The 16,155-nt window shown below is 58.4% G+C and overlaps 2 protein-coding genes across 5 annotated transcripts; one reads left to right on the top strand and one right to left on the bottom strand.

The window, feature by feature from the left end:
• Positions 1–6,161: 6,161 nt before the first annotated feature.
• Positions 6,162–10,981, bottom strand: RHBG (Rh family B glycoprotein). The gene is made up of 10 exons (XM_049805149.1): positions 10,801–10,981; positions 9,169–9,355; positions 8,603–8,753; positions 8,325–8,472; positions 7,842–8,008; positions 7,501–7,638; positions 7,188–7,321; positions 6,861–6,982; positions 6,439–6,512; positions 6,162–6,227 (listed from the first exon to the last, which is right to left on the bottom strand). Exons 1-10 carry the CDS (start codon positions 10,979–10,981, stop codon positions 6,162–6,164), a joined length of 1,368 nt encoding a protein of 455 aa, XP_049661106.1.
• Positions 10,982–13,147: 2,166 nt separating this feature from the next.
• Positions 13,148–15,615, top strand: HAPLN2 (hyaluronan and proteoglycan link protein 2). Of its 4 annotated transcripts, none has more exons than XM_049805151.1 (6): positions 13,149–13,487; positions 13,707–13,820; positions 14,097–14,447; positions 14,675–14,791; positions 14,898–15,083; positions 15,221–15,615. In XM_049805151.1, exons 1-6 carry the CDS (start codon positions 13,433–13,435, stop codon positions 15,502–15,504), a joined length of 1,107 nt encoding a protein of 368 aa, XP_049661108.1. In that variant the 5' UTR covers positions 13,149–13,432; the 3' UTR covers positions 15,505–15,615. The 4 variants fall into 4 exon arrangements, with proteins under 4 accessions (XP_049661110.1, XP_049661111.1, XP_049661108.1 ...); XM_049805152.1 differs by having other exon boundaries at positions 13,149–13,494; XM_049805153.1 differs by lacking the exon at positions 13,707–13,820 and having other exon boundaries at positions 13,148–13,487.
• Positions 15,616–16,155: the final 540 nt, after the last annotated feature.

Genomic DNA, 16,155 nt, shown 5'->3' with positions numbered 1-16,155 from the left:
AAAAGACTGGTGAAGGGCTGTGACCGTTCCCTTTGGACAGGGAGAGGAGAGGGTTCTGTGTGGTGGGGGTTTGCCATGGTGCAAACTGTAAATGCCTCTGTCCTGGGCTAATGAGCTCTGTGGTTAAGGAAGCATCAGAGCATCTCAGTCCAAGGAGACTTCAGCCCAAACGAGCATTTCTGAAGGAGCCTTGCACATCCACAGGCAGTGCCTGCCTGCTCCTGCCCGCATTGAGCCAGAGCTGCTTGCGGAGCTGGACAGTTGCCTGTCCAAAGCCCATCATGGGAAGAAAGGAAGGAGCAGGTTGTGATTAAAACACTCGACTTGGGCATAAACCGCTTTGCAGGTGGCCCGTGTCAGGACAGGAAGGGGCAGACTGCCCATGGCGGGCAGCAGGTCAGTCTCTGCCAGAGCAGGGAGAGGGCTTCCCGGCATTGCTTCCACACTCGCCCTCCCACCCTCTGGCCCGCTGGTCATGCCAATTTGTCATCAAGCTGGGATTTCAATTAAACCCCAAAAGAAGGGGTCAGGGGTTATGCAAACATGGTGGTAAAGGCCACTCGCCTGGAGGGCTTTCCCGGGGCTGCTGGTGCCGGCCCCTCGCTTTACACAGTCCCAATTGACCCGGGCTGAGGGCCGGCATTGTTCCCCACGCTCCATTCAAGAGGCAGTTTGTCAATAAAATTGACCTCTCAGCTCCCAGGGATGCTGCCACCTCCTCTTCCTCCCTTTCCCGCCGGATCAGCCGGAGTAGAGCTAACAGTCCCTCCACGGTCTTCGCACTGCTGGATGTGCCGAGGGTGAGAGCAGTGATGAGAGCAGAAAAGCCACGTTCTGCAGGATGCAGCAGCGATCATGGCAGCTGCTTCTCCCCATGTTGTTTTTTTTTTCTTTATTAGTAGTCTCTGCCTTTCAGTCTTTTGCATCTGAAGGCAGTTTCCGGCCAGACCACTTGGAAACATCATCGCAAGCAACAGATTCATTCATCCTCTCCAGATCTCATTCTCCTTTTGCGGCCATTAGCTCTCACACTTGCAGCCACTCCCATGGGCATCCCGTGATGGTTTGCTGCTCGTCACTGCTCGGGTAGGGTTGATGCAGGGAGCTGGAGGTCTCCTCCAGCAGATCCAAGCGCCATTGTCCCTCCCCATTACACAACCGACACCGAAGCCCCACGCAGGGCAGCATCTCTCCCCACCGAGCCGCGTGCCCATCGGCACATCCACCCACTCTAGGCACGATCCCGCTTTTCGGGGAGGTGTTAGGCTTCCTGGTGGGTTTGGGCAGTGGGACTGCATTGGCCGCTGCTCCTGCACGCTAATTGTGCCAGGCAGCATTGCAAACAAGCAGTGCTTGAACCTGCAAGCCTGAGGAGGCCATTTCAGCTGCAAGATAAATGGATATCGCGGAGCAAGTGGCAATTAGCGTGGGTAAAGAGCCCCTTAGTGACTGTCCCTTACATAACACCTTTGTTCCAGGCCCTTCACTTCATATTCAGTTTGTAAATAAACTTGACTCCCAGTTTTACTGGGGCCTCTATTCCCTCTTTATTTTATTTTATTATTCTTTTAACCCAGCGAAGAACGAGGCGATTGTTCACCCGTGGGGAGACGTGGCGCTTTGAGGCGCTGCCCAGCCTGGCATTGCCCACTCACCCCGAATCGGGCACTGGCAGCAGTGGATGACAGAGCCACCCACGCAGCCGCCATGCCAGCGATTTTAATTGCTTTGCCCCCACTGATGGTGCCCAGAGGCTCATTACGCTGCTGGAGATGAATGGGGGCCTGAAAATGGGGCTTTGTAATTGCAGTGGGTTGAAGGTGGTGGGGGCTTTCATTGGAAGGGTGGCTTGGCAGAGGGGCTGAGCTCTGCCCCCCAAGTTTGGGGTCAGGGAGGGTCTAGGGGACTGTGGATCAGCCCCAACCCAGGGACCCATCTCTAATTCACACCGTGTCCTCCCTGTCATCGTATAACCCGTGGGTCCTGGGAGGCTTTGTCTGCACCCAAGGGTGGCCTCTGCTAGGCTGGCAGCGAGAGGATGCTCCAAGGCACGGCAGGACGTGCCTCAGTGGATTTGGGGTGCCTGGTCCCAGCCTTTGGGCACACTGCAGGGAGCAGGGCTCAATGACTCTCCTGCCTTTAACCTGCATGCTCAAGCTATGGTTTCCTTGTGCTAGGTCCTTTTCCAAAGGGCAGGGGCTGCTCAGGGTGTTATCAAGATGTTTAGTACCCGAAGCAGTGGCTCTTCCTCCACCACCGGTGCTGCCTGGGCTCTTCCTTTGCTGTGGCACAGCGCTGCCAGTCTTTCAAATGGCCCAGTGCTGGTGATGGTCTGCCGTGATGGGAAGCCATCGGGCGCTGCTCTTTGTTTGGCACAGGGATGGTAGGGTCCCTGCTCCTCTCCTGAGCCTTCCCTCTTCCATATGGTGCCCATTATTAGACGTGTGCATCAGCCTCGTCTGACAAGAAGCTTTACAGGTGTCGCTCGGATAATGATTCACACTCTAACGAAGGTGGGAAAGATGATTAGCTGGCCTTCTATCAAACAGCACACGGCATCAGCTGTTCCTGGTGGTGGGGAGGTGGTGGGGGCTGCGGATGTGTAAGGACATGTATGCCAGGAGCTCAGGGAGCCTGGGCTTTGTCCTGCCTCTAATTCCAATGGACTCTCGGGCATGTCTTTGTGTGCCTTAGTTTCCCCAGCTGTAACAGATAGATGTTGTTATTGCTTTTCCTTGTAAAACATCCTTTGAGCAGCTGATCAAGCTCTTGCATTAGCAAGAGGTGATTTAGGCAGGTCTCTGGGCAGCTGGGCTGCCACAGGAAAGGGCAAGGGAGCTGTCAAAGTCAGGGCTCTCAGGGGACAAGGCTGGTGGCGGTGGTGGGGGGGGACACGGACATGAATTAAATGAACCCCCTGGAAGCAGGGATGTGGTATGGTGCGTCTGGAGTGTGTGCTGCAGGCTGCAAGAGCCGCGCAGTGTGGGGAAGGGGTCCCTGGTGCCATTGTAGCATGGGCAAGGCTTGCTCCACACAGATGTGTCCGTGCCCTCCCCTGCCTGCGTCGTGTCGGCGAGGCCTTGGGCTTTTCCTGCTGATGTATTTTAAATAAAGACATATTTAGCGGGCAGGTCCTACGATCCCTGAGCCTGACACAGGTACAGCATCCACCCAGCCCCTATGAGCTGGCAGAATTTCTTCTCCAGCTCTTTCCACATCTTGAATGTTGTTGGAGGGAGAGGCAAAACGGGAAAATGAGAATAAAATGAGCTTTTCTCAGCCATCCTTTGCTCCTTTGCAGGGAAAGACGTGCTGTCTCGCGGCACATCTCCCCGCGTTAGGCTGCGATCTGAGGGTGAGCCCTGCTTTGAAAAGTGATGGAGCAGAGAGCTCCCTGCAGGACTGGGGAAACTGAGGCACGAGTGGCGTCTGGCACCCAAACCACCCTCGAAGCAGAAGAGGTGTGAAGGTTGGGTGCTCACCTAAACTCCTTATGCCCCACTGGGGTGTGATCATCACCCAGCCACCGCCACGACCCGCCTGTCCCAGGACGAGCCCCCGGAGCTGCGGGCAGAACCAGCGCTGCCTCTCCCCAAGCTAGTGAGGCCAGCGGGATTATCTGCTTAGCTGCACCATCTGTTCGCCAAACTGCCATCATTATGTTCAACTTGGGAAGAAAACGGCCCCTACAGAGAAGCAATTTGTTCGATGACTAAACCTTTCAGGCTCTCGCCGTCCGAACCTACCCTCGCCACTGTACAGGCGAGCTCTCTGCTCGCGCCCGGCTCGCTTAAACAATCTGCAGGGAGAGTGGCGGTGTGCAAGCTGGTCACACTGGTAAATGGGAAAGGGGAGGGCACAGGGCTCCCCTAATCCGATTACAAAACATAACAGCCTTTCAGAGGGGCCGGGGGGCCGGGCGAGGGGAGGAGGAGGGAGGTCCATTTCACACCCGACCCCTACGTCTGGGGGTCTCGCAATGATCTCACTGGAGGGGCTTTTCTTCCAGTCGCAGTGGGTTGCTTTTGAAACGTGCTGCGAAGAGATCAAAAAGGGGAAAGGGGCTGCCTGGGAAAGAGGAGGAGAAAGCTGGGAAGGAGGTGAGGTGGGAGGGGGTGTCGCGGGGCTGGAGGTGAGCTCTGTGCCCCAGACTGGGGGTGATGACTGGAGCCTGACACCCCTTTGGCTGGGGCATCAGCCTTCGTGCCGCTTCTCCTTCTTGCATCCCTCCTCTGCGACGCGGCACTGAAGAATGGTGCGTGCCAAGGGGACGTGGGCATGCGGGACGTGTCCTTCCTTATGTCTTGAGCGTGGAGTGGGGCTGGGGTATCTGCATGGAGCAGGGACAGCAGAAACCCTCCCCAGCACCTGCGGTGGCAGCAGGAACTGAGCCGTGTGGCTCACCTCCCTGTGTTTTGTCATGGAAATTCAGTGGCACCAAAGCATTTAGCAAATGTAGATTTCACCAGGTTTTCTGTAACGAAGACTGAAACTGGAGAAGTTAAAGTGATGGACTGACTTGTATCAAAGCAAGAAGTTTGGAATTTCTGTTGTGGAGCAATGCTTCAGACTCAAAATTTTCTCTAATTTGATTTCATTCCTTTTAGAAAGGATAGAGAATCCTGTTTAAAAGTGATGGTTTATGGTCAGCCTGCAACCAAATTACCTTTAGTATTTTTTTTGCATCTTTGATGCAGTTATTTAAAAAAAAAAATCTATGCATTTCAACAGCAGCAGGTATAAAAACAAGATGTTCCCAAATGTGGCCACTTTGGTTGGGTAGCAAACCTCTTACCCCAGACCTCGCTGCGTTGGCCCTGACCCCCTGTTCCTTCTTGCATGGGATGGGGCTGTGGCTCCCCTCCCTCCCCCGGGGGGGGCATGGTGCTGGCAGCTGGGGACACCTGCACCCACGGGAACCCCACATGGTGAGTGCCAGAGTCTGGCACTGGAGGTGTGAAAGCGTCTGGCAGCTGCCCCTGGGCTCATGGGAGGTGGGTCCCCCCCAGGCCTCCTCCCACTGGGGACCTCCGGCAGAGCCACCATGGCGCCTCCGGGAGCCCTTTGGGGCTGTGCCCCTGCTCCAGGTGCTGCAGGACCCTCCCTTGCCTTCACTTGAGCTGCCACTTTCCCAGGGTGCTGGAACCTGCTCCCAGGCAGGAGGTTTGAGGGCAGCTGCCCACACCTGGAGCAGGCAGGCAGGGTGGGAGCCTCTCTGCAGGGGGCATGTGGAGATGGGGTGCTGGGTGCTGCTGGGGGCCCTGGAAAGCAGGGGGACCTGGGAGATCCATCTCCCAAAGGGGCTGAGTGTTGGGGGGCACTTTCCTGTTTTGAGGAGGGGGGGCTTTTTCTTGGCCCCGGTGCAAGGTGATGAGTGGTACGGGGAAGGCAGGGGTCCCCCCTGTGCTGGGGACCCTGGTGTCACCTTGGACTTGCCCCTGGGTGGTGGCTGCTCTGGGCTATCGCATGTTCTGGTGGCTAAGGCTCTGGTAGGGTACCTTGCTTGGGGGGAGGGGGGGGCGGGCAGCGCAGATGGCGACAGGGCTGGAGCAACCCATGAAACCCACCCCATGGGCATCAGTCTTTAGGGTGCAGAGGGGTCCTGGGGGCTTTGCTTTTCTCCCTGAAAAGAAACCTGAAGGAAACCCAGCCAGCAAAGCTGGGCGGGTGCTGTGTGAACTCACTGGCAAATCCTGAAGCTACAAAGGATCTACGTGTTTTAATTGTTGTGTGCAAAAGTATCCATAGAAAGTCATTGCTGCTTTCTGTGGACCCTGGTACGCCCCTTCCCTGACGCAGCCCTCCTCATTGCCACCTTCTCTTCAGAGAGCAGTAGATGGGGAAATTGAGGCACAGAGCAGAGCGGGGAAGTGGCTGAGCCAAGTCTGGACACGCAGAGGTGTCCCTGGAGCAAGCCGGGTCACTCCCACAGCAAGCACCCATATCACTGCAGCATCTCTTCACCCTCCAAAGGCCTGTGGGCACTCGGCCTGCTCCCAAAACCTTTGGGACCAGGAACTAGCTCCCACATGGGGACAAGCCTGGCTGTCTCCGGAGCAGGTTGCTGGGAAACTCAGGCTGCCAGAAGCTTCCCAACACTGGTGATGCCAGCAGAGGGTTGAGGTAGGCTGGTGCAGGACCTCACCGTGGGATCAGGGTCATTAGACCAAGGTGCTGGTGCCCGGCTCCTTTCTGCTTTCCCTGCGGTCGCATCCTTCCTCAGCCACCTGTGCCAATGCAGAGACACAGAGAGGGGCAGAAGTGGGGCCTGCTCGGAGCAAATCAGGACTGGATAGGGGGGACCTGGGGGGCTTTAATGAAGCTGTCTCCCACCCTAAACGCTGCTGCAGGAGGAGGGAGGGTACCAGCAGCCGGGGGGAAGCGTCCAACCCCTGCAGCTGCCTGAGCCCCGTAACCCCTTATTTTTACCAGCTTTACCTCCCAGAGGACCGTGTTTTCCAGGTACCGCGTGTCCGGGGGAGACCTCAATCCTTTCATTTTCAGGACGGCTCCTGAGGATGCCCAAAACCGGGGGAGGGCGTCTGAGAACGGGGCGGCCGGGCCAGCCCGGCTGCTCTCGCCGGGCTTCCCCTGACATCTAGCGGCAGCGCTGGGCTGGGCTGCACCGAGCCCCGGTCCCGGGGGCAGCAGCTCCGGTCCCAGCCCAGGCCCCGGGGGCAGCTCCGACCCCGGGAGCAGCCCTAGCTCCGACACCGGCCCCGGCCCCGAGGGGGTTTGCACAGCGCCGAGCACCCGCCCCGGCTGATGGGGAGGATCCGTTTTGGGGGTCTTCCTGGCTTTTCCCCAATTCCCCCTGCTCCTCACACCCTCTGTCCCGTCTCACCGGAGGCAAAACTCACCCGTGAGGCTGCCTCCGAGCACGGCGAGGAGCAGGGTGATAGGCAGGGCGCAGAGCTGGCAGAGCGCCTGGTCAGTGGCCGTCCAGCTGCCCTGGGCCACCAGCGGGAACAAGAACTCCAGCCTGCAGGCCAGAGCAGGGATATGGTTTTTGGGGGAGCTTGTTCTCCCAGGAGGGGAAACGGGAGGCTCCGCTCATGGCTCTGGGTGATGTGCTATAAGCAGGCACTGTAACAGAGGGTGCATGGAGCATCTCCAATTTTAGGGGTCATGGCTGCCCCAGCTTGGTGCATGGAGTCACTGGCACCCCTGATTCTGGCTCTTCTCACCTGCCGCCGTAAGCATCCGCAGTGGCCAGTGCCGTCAGCAGCGTCCCCAGCAAGGCGCCCAGGATCCCCGGCAGCCCGTGGACATTGTGAACCCCACATGTGTCCTGGGTTTTCAGCCTGGAGCACAGGACAGGCTGGGGAGAGCGTTTAAGGAAAAGCTGGGGTTCAGATGGGGGATGCTTGCCCAGGGAAGCTGTGCTGCGGCTCTGTGTTTGCAGATTTGGGAGCTGCAGGTTGGCAATGAAGCCTCCCCCAAAGGCAGGTGGTCCCCTGACCTGGGACCGGTGTCCTCAGCTGTCCCAAGGCAACTCACCATGAGGAATCTGAAGCCAAGTGGGGGGATCAGGCCAGCCAGAAACCCCGCGACGAGGGCCCCGAAGGGGGTGACCAGCATCTCCCCAGCCATACCCATCATGGCCACACCAGCCAAGGTGGCATCCTGGATCTGAACCTGATGGAGCAGGACATGGTTAGGGGAATTGGCTCCGTGGAGTTTACCAGCATGGGGCTGGGGGGATTTGGACTTCCTCGGGGATCAAACTGGGTCTTAATGAACCAAAGAAAGCCTAATGGGCATCCCCTCTTGCCCCGGGTGTATTCATGCTCACTGTTCCTGTAGGATGGGACATGGGTTTGTCACAGGAGAGGACCTACCATCCGCAGTGTGCCCTCCTCGTGGAGGACAGGCAAGAGGACCAAGGTGGCCAGTGTGCTCGCCGACAGCGAGAAGTAGGTGTTGAGCACTGCCCAGGGCTCAGCATTTTCACGGACCGTGGTGGCTGAGGTGAAGCTGGGCCAGAAGATCCACAGGTAGATGGTTCCTGCAGGGAAGGGGAACAGGTAGGTTTTGATGTTGGGGTTAATCCCTCATGGGAAAGAAACTTCTTGCTAGTGCCAAGAGATGCAAGTGGCCACAGCTTGCAGTGTGGGAGGTTCAGGTTGGATATGAGGAGAAGGTTTTTCCTGGAGAGGGTAGTACAGCCCCAGGACAGGTCCCCAAGGAGGTACAAGACCTCTGTCCTTGATGGTTTGCGGGACTCTGCTGGTCAAAGCCACAGCCACACTGTCCTAATGTTGGTGATGCTCCTTCCACCACCATGTCTGTGACTCCGGTGTTGTAGAGTTCAAGCTCCGTACCAACCACAGCAAAGACATCTGGCTGGTTCCCCATGTCCTGCTGCTTTTTGTACTTGTCCATATGGGGCTGGTGCAAGATCCGTGAAACCATCAAGCCGAAATAAGCACCAAAGGTGTGGACAGTCAAGGAGCCCCCGCTGTCTCTTACCTGGTGAGTACAGAAAAACACCGTACAGGAAAGGAGGATATGGGATTTGTCTGTACAACAAATTGCCATGAGGAGCTGAAACCCGTAGTCACCCCCTTTCTGGTGGGCCCCTCCCCGATCGGTGACTCACCCCCATGAGACTGAGCAGGATGTATTCATTGAGAGTGAAGAGAATGACTCCCATCAGGGTCAGCAGCAGCATCTGGACAGGGTTTACTCTACCCAGAACAGCTCCGGTGGAGATCAGAATGGCTGCAGTGCAGAAGTCGGCACTGACCATGCTGGGAAGGAGAGGGAAGGTGTGGGGCTGGAGGACAGGAGCTGGGGAGAGCAGGGTTTTGGGGAGATGAGAGCTGAGCCTGCAGCCCAGACCCTGTATCCCACCGCTCCTGCAAGCCAAACGGGCAGCCCAAGCCTTGCAATGTTGGTGACAAAGGAACAGCTAGGCTTGAGGCGGGGGGGGGGGGGGGGGGGGGGGGGCAGCGTGCCCTCCTAAATGCCTGGCTGTAACTTGTTGGCAGTACTTACATGGCCCTTACTAGTGTGGTACTCAAATAACCCAGCAGTCTGGTCCTACTTGCCCTCAATATCCTCCTCCAAAGCAGAGCTGTGAGTTTTACAGAGGGGGGAGCCAGTGTGCCAGGGCTGGACCTGGGATAATCAAGGCCAGGCAGCAGCAGCTCCCTCCTGCCTTACCTCTGAGCTCCCACGTAAATTTTGCCATTCAGGAAGAAGTGTAAAAAACCCTGGATCAGTACGGCCCACTGGATCGCAAAGGCCATGATGAGGATGCTGATGGCCACACTGCCTGGCCCGTAGCGGCTGAGGAAGGCCACCAGGAGCCCAAAGCCAAGGAGAGCTTGGAGGTGGACATCCCGGAAACCTGGAGGAAGAGGGACAGCAGGATGGGTCTGGAGGTGTCGAGGACAGGCAGCCACCCTCCTGCCTGCTGGTCCCCCTGAGGGGGCTCAGACACCCCCTGCTTTAAGAGGTTTTGGGGAGCTGAAGGCTTCAACTGATATAAATCAGCCTTGCTCCACCTACATGTCTCTGGAACTGTGGTGGATCTCCCTTGGAGATCTCCAGCGGAGAGCATGAGCAACCACTTGTGCTTGTGCTAGTGCTTGTGCTAGTGACAGGTAAAGCTGTCCCCGCCTGATGTGGCCCCTGCCACCCTTTGCAGTGGCTCCTGGTCTCCCCGTTTGCAACCACTCTGTGCAGATACTTTGGTACATGCATGTGGTTCAGCCTGCAGCCCAGAAACCTCTTGGGGTGGCCAAGAGCCATCTACATCCATTACACCAGCACGAAGGTGGGTCTGAGATGTCAACCACACCCCGGCACCTCTCTGCTGTCCCTGAAAACATCATGTCCCACTTCATGGGACAAGAGGACCGGAAGGGTGAACAGAAAAATGGGACCAGTCTGGTACTGTTTGGTGGCAAATCAGAGGAGGGGGGACCAGATTCTCACTTGAGCTAAATGCCCTTTGCACACCTCAGCCGTGCCGAGAGCTGTGTCCCATCCTTCCCTGTGTGCCGAAGCCATGAGTCACTGCCTGCGCTGGGTGGGGTTACGTGCGCAGGCGAAACCAGGAAAACCTGCCTGCTGCCTGCTCCCTGATGGGTAGTTCTGCTCGGCTCAGCTCCCCTCCCTTGGCCAGGGTACTCCGGAGGCTCCTTTCTAATCACCTGCCTTGTCCTTGCCTCGGAAAAGCCGGGGTCAGTCCCTTATCCCCCAGCCCAGGATGAGTTTTGCAGCGATGCCCAGCATGCAGGAGTATGCTGCCAGTAGGGCAGACCCACAGGCCCGCATAGGGGGCTGTGGCAGCACCAAGGGAGCCAAGTCCTCTGTGAAAGGGCCTTGGTGCGAATCCCTTGGCACTGCAAAACCCGACAGGTTGGTGGGAAGTTTTGCAGACCCCAAAGTGCCAGGAGCAGCTGCCATGCTCCCCCCCGGCGATGGGAGGACAATCCCAGATTAATCACTGCACCGAGTGATCCCCTCCACACTCCAGCTGCTGAAATGCATGTCCTAGATCCAAATATTCTTGTTTTGGGCCTGGCTTTGTCCAAGAATGTGGGAAATCCTTGCAGCACATCTCCTGTCCGCCCACTGACCCCTCCTTGGTGGCATGCACCGGTACCCCAACCCTGTGGCTTGATGTTCCCCCTCCTCTGTTTTACTCTGGAGTCTGATCCAGAGCTAGATGGTGTGACAGATCTGCAGCCTGGACTGAGCATGGTAACATCTCATGCCACCCCCTCAGGAGCGCCTGGGGACAAGGTAATGCCGCTCCCTGTACCCACCCGGGGTGGGGATACTCACGGGGATGCTGAAAACCCGTGTCCTGGTTTCTCCAGCTGCAGTTCAGTTGCTGGGAGCAGAAGCCGGGGCTGCTCTCTGGGTCGTACCGGACAAAGACAGCGAAGAGGATGATGGTAATGATTTGGAGGAGGAAGCACAGTCCGGAGAGCTGGAACCTCGAGGCGGTGGTGTACTCAGGCATGTTGCTGGGGGCAGGCAAACCCCCTGAAACCGGGTCGACGCTAAGAGAGACGCACTGGGGCTGCAAACTCCGCCTGCCAGGGTGGCTGCCAGGTCCTGCCCTCGCCTCGGTGCTTCCCACAGGTGGAAGAACCGGCCGGGAGCGGGACAGCACTGTTAACACAGAAACCCTGGGCTGGCACACCTTGGCACCTGGTTTTGCCATATCAGGCGGCTCAGGCCACTGTGCCAAGGAAGCACACAGGGCTTTTGGTGTCAGTATCCATCTCAGCTGGGTGCAAGAAGGTCGGGGTGGGATTTGGGGTATGGGGGGAGCCATGGCTGGGGGACATCCAAGGTTTCAGCCTTTCTGGAGGTGCAGCATGGAAGGAAAATGGTGGGTTTGGGGGATTGGGTCAGACAGAGGAGATGGAGGGTGGTGGAGCAAGCACGGTGGGATTGACCCGCTGCAGAGGTGCTGGGCTCCGGCAAGCTCAGAAAAACCAGGTTTAAACTCCCTGGTCAGTAGGAAAAATGGTGGTTCACGGGGGGTTTGGTGAAGAACTTACCTGTGGGGCTGTATGGGGAGGAGGAGAAGCTGAGCCTGGAAAAATAAGGGCGAGAAGCGGTGTCAGAGGCTGCTGTTAGCAACCCATGCCAGGAGCTGGAACGCAAAGGTTTCCTTTGCTTTACTTTGGCTGCTTCTGCTTTTGCAGAGAGGTGTTTGTAATGCACCGAGAGCGGGTACAAATCCCAAAAAGGGAGAGGAAGAGAAAAGGAGCCGAGAAGTAAAACACAGTGTGTGTTTGGGAAGTGACTCGGGTAACTCCTTTCCAAAGCGCCGGGCCAAATTATGATCTCAGATAAGCAGCATCAGGCTGGGGTCATGCCCTGACGCCAGCAGGATGGGGAACGGGAATGAGTCACATTTGGAGGCCCCAGCAAGTGTCCTGCTTCAGGCTGTGGTTTTGTGAGAGCCGAGGGGTGTAGCTGTTGCCTTCACTTGGGAAAAATGCAAGAAACAGCTCAGCTCATTTGTGGTACCACAGAGCTGGGAAACAGCATCCTCCAGCCAAGGAGCCCTGAGCTGCTGCCCAGGGATGGGCATTGCTGGAGGGGATCAGGATCTTCTTTTGCAGCCGTGGGCATGGGAAGTGTGATGGAGGGAGATCACAGGTGCTCTCTGAACAGCCATGGACCCACAAAATAACTGTGGGGAGATGCAGGAGAGGAGCGTGCAGTGCTGCTGTGGTTTAGCCTTTCTCTGCTTGGGGGGAGCAAAGTTCTGGCCACATTTTGCTCATTAAAATGAGCCAAAGCACTTGACCAGTTTGAGCTAGGAGAGCCTCGCAGGCTTCCAGTCCAGCCTGCTGGCATCAGTGTTAGGGCAGGTTATTGCATTAACCCCTCTGTACAAGCAGCCAAATTTGAACAGGGGCTGGGAGCCGTGGGAAGCGGGCTGGGTGCAAGGGGCTGGGGAGACAGCGTGCGCCCTGGTGCCACTTCCCCCCAGGGAGGTTTGTTTTCTGTGCTGTGCGTGCCACGGTGAAGCCAGGATCACTGTGTCCCTTGGTGCCGGGGACAGATGCTGCTTGTCTTGTGTTTCCTTTGAGAAAAGCTTCCTCCACCCTTGGAGATGGACCCTGGGGGAGGGAGAAGATAAGGGAGCCCAGAACACAGCCCCATTGTGTGGCCCTGTTTTGTTCCCAGCAGCATCCCGGCCCCAAAGTGACGATGGGGAAGCCTTTCCGATGTCTTTTCGCAGTGTAGGATAAGGCCGGTGGGATACAAGACCGCCCTTGCACAACCCACAGGAGCCCCAAAGGATGGGAACAGCATCCCCGCATCAGAGACTTGAGGTGGAGGGGGCATAAAATTAACCATTGTCCTGATGTCTGCGGGAGCAGTGAGCACCACCCCAGCACTGGGGGCCAATGACAAGGGGAGGCCTTGCTGGTCCAAGGGGCTGCCGGAGCCCTGTGCGGTGCTGGCATCTTCCCTGAATTCCCCAATGCCGTGGCCTGCAAATAAAGGGATGTTTGTTAGCTGGGCACGCTGTGTTTTGCCGAGCAGAACAATAAAGAGAAAGATGCTCACAATGGGAAATTGTGCTTCCTCCTCCCTGTGCGTTCCTCGGGGAGGTGTTGAGGGGGGGAAAAAAAAAAAGAGAAGAAAGCAGGAAGAGACGGCAACAGGGCAGGGAGCGAGGGCACGGCCAGCTCTCGCCACTCCTGCGCACCATGGGAGCAGGCGCCAAGGCACCGTGGGGCCGTGGGGCTGCCGCGACGCTGCCGGCCCTGGGATGGTGACAGGGAAGGGGCTGGCTGGGAGCACCCACTCGCTGCCTCCCATGTCCTTGTGTCCCCTCTTCCCGGCAGCACTGTGACACAGATTTGACCTTTCCGGAGCCCTCAACCCTGCGATGGGGAAGCTGTGACGGAGAGAGGACGCAGCGGGCACCGGGGCAGGACGCATGCTGGAGGTGTTGGATGGGACCGGCAGCTCCCCAAAGGACGCAGCTGGGGACGGTAAGAGGTGTGTGGCACTGGGGAGGAGGGTTGGCACATTCTGTTGGCTCGATGTCCTGCGAGGGGATGTCCCCTTTGCACAGTAAATGTCAGTGAGCCCCCAGCTGAGCAGGGCCATCCATCGGCCCCATGGCATCCCCAGCAGCAAGCACTGCAGATGCCCCCAGCCATTGGGGTACATCCCACTGCACGTCCCTGACCCCTGCGCCCCCCTCCCAGGCACCGCCCTGCCCCCAGCTCTAAGGATGCACCGGCTTCTACTGCTCAGCTCCCTCTGGCTCTTGGCAGCACCCCCAGCATCGAGCATCTTCCAGCGGCCGACGGGGAGCCCGGGTAGGGAGCAGGGCCCAGGAGGAGGATGGGGTGCTGCTGTTTGGGGTTGGTGCTGGAGGAGGGAGGTGGTGCTGGGGGGATCCAGCCAGGGCAGGGGCTGAGCTGTGTGTTCCTGGGGTTGTAGGAGAGGGGAAAAGAAGCCAGGATGGGTGATGGAAACCAGGCTTAAGATGCCGATGAGGGTTGAGGGGTGTCGGGGGAGGCATTGAAGAGGTGATGGAGCCACAGCAGTGTTCTGTGGTGAGGCAATGCTGAGGCTGCCCGGGTATGCCGCAGCCCCCCCCCACCTGCAGTACCTGCTGGAGCCCCTTCACACCACGGTGCACACGCAGCGGGGTGCCACGGCCACCCTGCCCTGTGTCCTGCGCGCCCTGCCCCGCAACTACCGGGTGAAGTGGAGCAAGTTGGAGCCGGCCAACTATCGGGAGAGCATCATCCTCATCACCAACGGGCTGTACCACAAGAACTATGGACCACTGAGCCCACGGGTGCGCCTGAGGCACAGCCACCGCTACGATGCCTCGCTCACCATCACTGACGTGGCTCTGGAGGACGAGGGACGCTACCGCTGCCAGCTTGTTAATGGGCTGGAGGACGAGAGCGTCTCGCTCACGCTGCACCTCGAAGGTGAGGCTAGGGTACCTCCTGCTGCATCCCCCAGGGATGTGGGAGAGAGTGGAGAGGGGACCCCGGACTGGGACTGGGGGTCCATGGCTGGGTGCTTCCTCCCCTTGTGTCCCCTGTTGCAACCCCCCAAGCCCTGGCCTTATCTTCAGCACTGAATCCCCAGGGATGATAAGCCAAAGCCTCCTCGGGGAGAACATCTCCTTCACCCTCTGTCCCCGTTCCCTCAGGTGTCGTCTTCCCCTACCAGCCCAGCAACGGACGCTACAAATTCAACTACCATGAAGCCAAGCGAGCCTGCGAGCAGCAGGACTCCCGCCTCGCCACCTACCAGCAGCTCTACAAAGGTGAGGCATCCAAAAAAACCCCCTCATCCACCTCAAAATGTGCCTTGCTGGGTGCAGGAGTGGGGAGGGGGGAAGCACTGGTGCCAACCCTCCTCTTGCCCTGCAGCCTGGACGGAGGGTCTGGACTGGTGCAATGCCGGCTGGATCCTCGATGGGACCGTCCACTACCCCATCATCAACTCCCGGGAGCCGTGTGGTGGCCGCCTCCTCCTGCCGGGCGTTCGGACCTATGGGGCCAGGGACAAGCAGAAGGACCGATTCGATGCTTTCTGCTTCACCTCTGCTCTTCAAGGTAGTGCTGGCATCCCCTCTCCCTCCCACAGTGGCACTGAACCCCGATGCCCACCTGTATTCGCATCAGGGCTGGGGTTGTTCCCAGGAAGCCATCCATGGCGGGTGCTTACCTGCCATGTCCCCATTCATCCCCAGGCCAGGTCTACTTCATCCGGGCCCACCTGAACTTCAAGGAGGCCGGACAAGCATGCCGCAACCACGGGGCTGCCATCGCCAAAGTGGGGCAACTCTACTCCGCCTGGAAGTTTTCCCAGTTGGATCGCTGTGACGGGGGGTGGCTGGCGGACGGCAGTGTGCGGTACCCCATTACCACACCCCGCGAGCACTGCGGGGGGCTGCCAGACCCCGGTGTCCGCAGCTTCGGCTTTCCCAGCAAGGAGCTGCGGACCTATGGCACCTACTGCTTCGTGGGGAAGTAGGAACGCCAGAAGGAGAGGTGGGCTGAGCGAAGGGTACCGTGGTAGGACGCCGGCCCTTGTCACCCAGGTGGAGAGCTTGAGGTGGGGTATTAGGGGAGGTCTCTCAGTGATTTCGAGTGGCTCATGCATCCTCTGATGGAGCGATAGAGCTGGGTTTGGGTGCTCGGTGTATCCTCTGATGGAGCTGCTCCCCACGCCCCAGCCTGCTTTGGGGCTTGTTGGGTGTTCGGGGCTTGCTGGAGAAGCCAGACCCATTGCTGGGCCAGGAAGGGGGTCTAATCCAGACCCCCCAGCCAGCACCACAGGCCCCCCCTTCCCCAACCCCGGTGCGTCCCTTGGCCCATCCTTGCTCCCCGCAGCCACAAGGACTCTGGCTGGTGCAAGCGCACTGGAGGGCTGGGCATTAACGAGCGTGACTAATGGAGTTTCGCCTTCTCAATTAATAAAGCGACGGTAAAGCTGCACGGCAAAGCCACGCTCTTGCCTGGCCTCTGCCCCCTGGGACTGTCTGGCCTCTCAAAGAGGGGAATTTGACAAAGACTTTCCGTCTCAAGCAGGGGGACAGCCAGTGCGGGCCCCCCCCCCAGCCGCCCTGTCCCAGGGGTTATCAGTGTTCCTGGCACTGCACACGAGGGGTTTCTGAGTTTTGCT

The sequence above is a fragment of the Accipiter gentilis genome, chromosome 7 (genome assembly GCF_929443795.1).
Source record: "Accipiter gentilis chromosome 7, bAccGen1.1, whole genome shotgun sequence".
NCBI classification, from domain to species: Eukaryota; Metazoa; Chordata; class Aves; order Accipitriformes; family Accipitridae; genus Astur; species Astur gentilis.
This window is presented reverse-complemented; position numbering and strand designations above follow the sequence as displayed.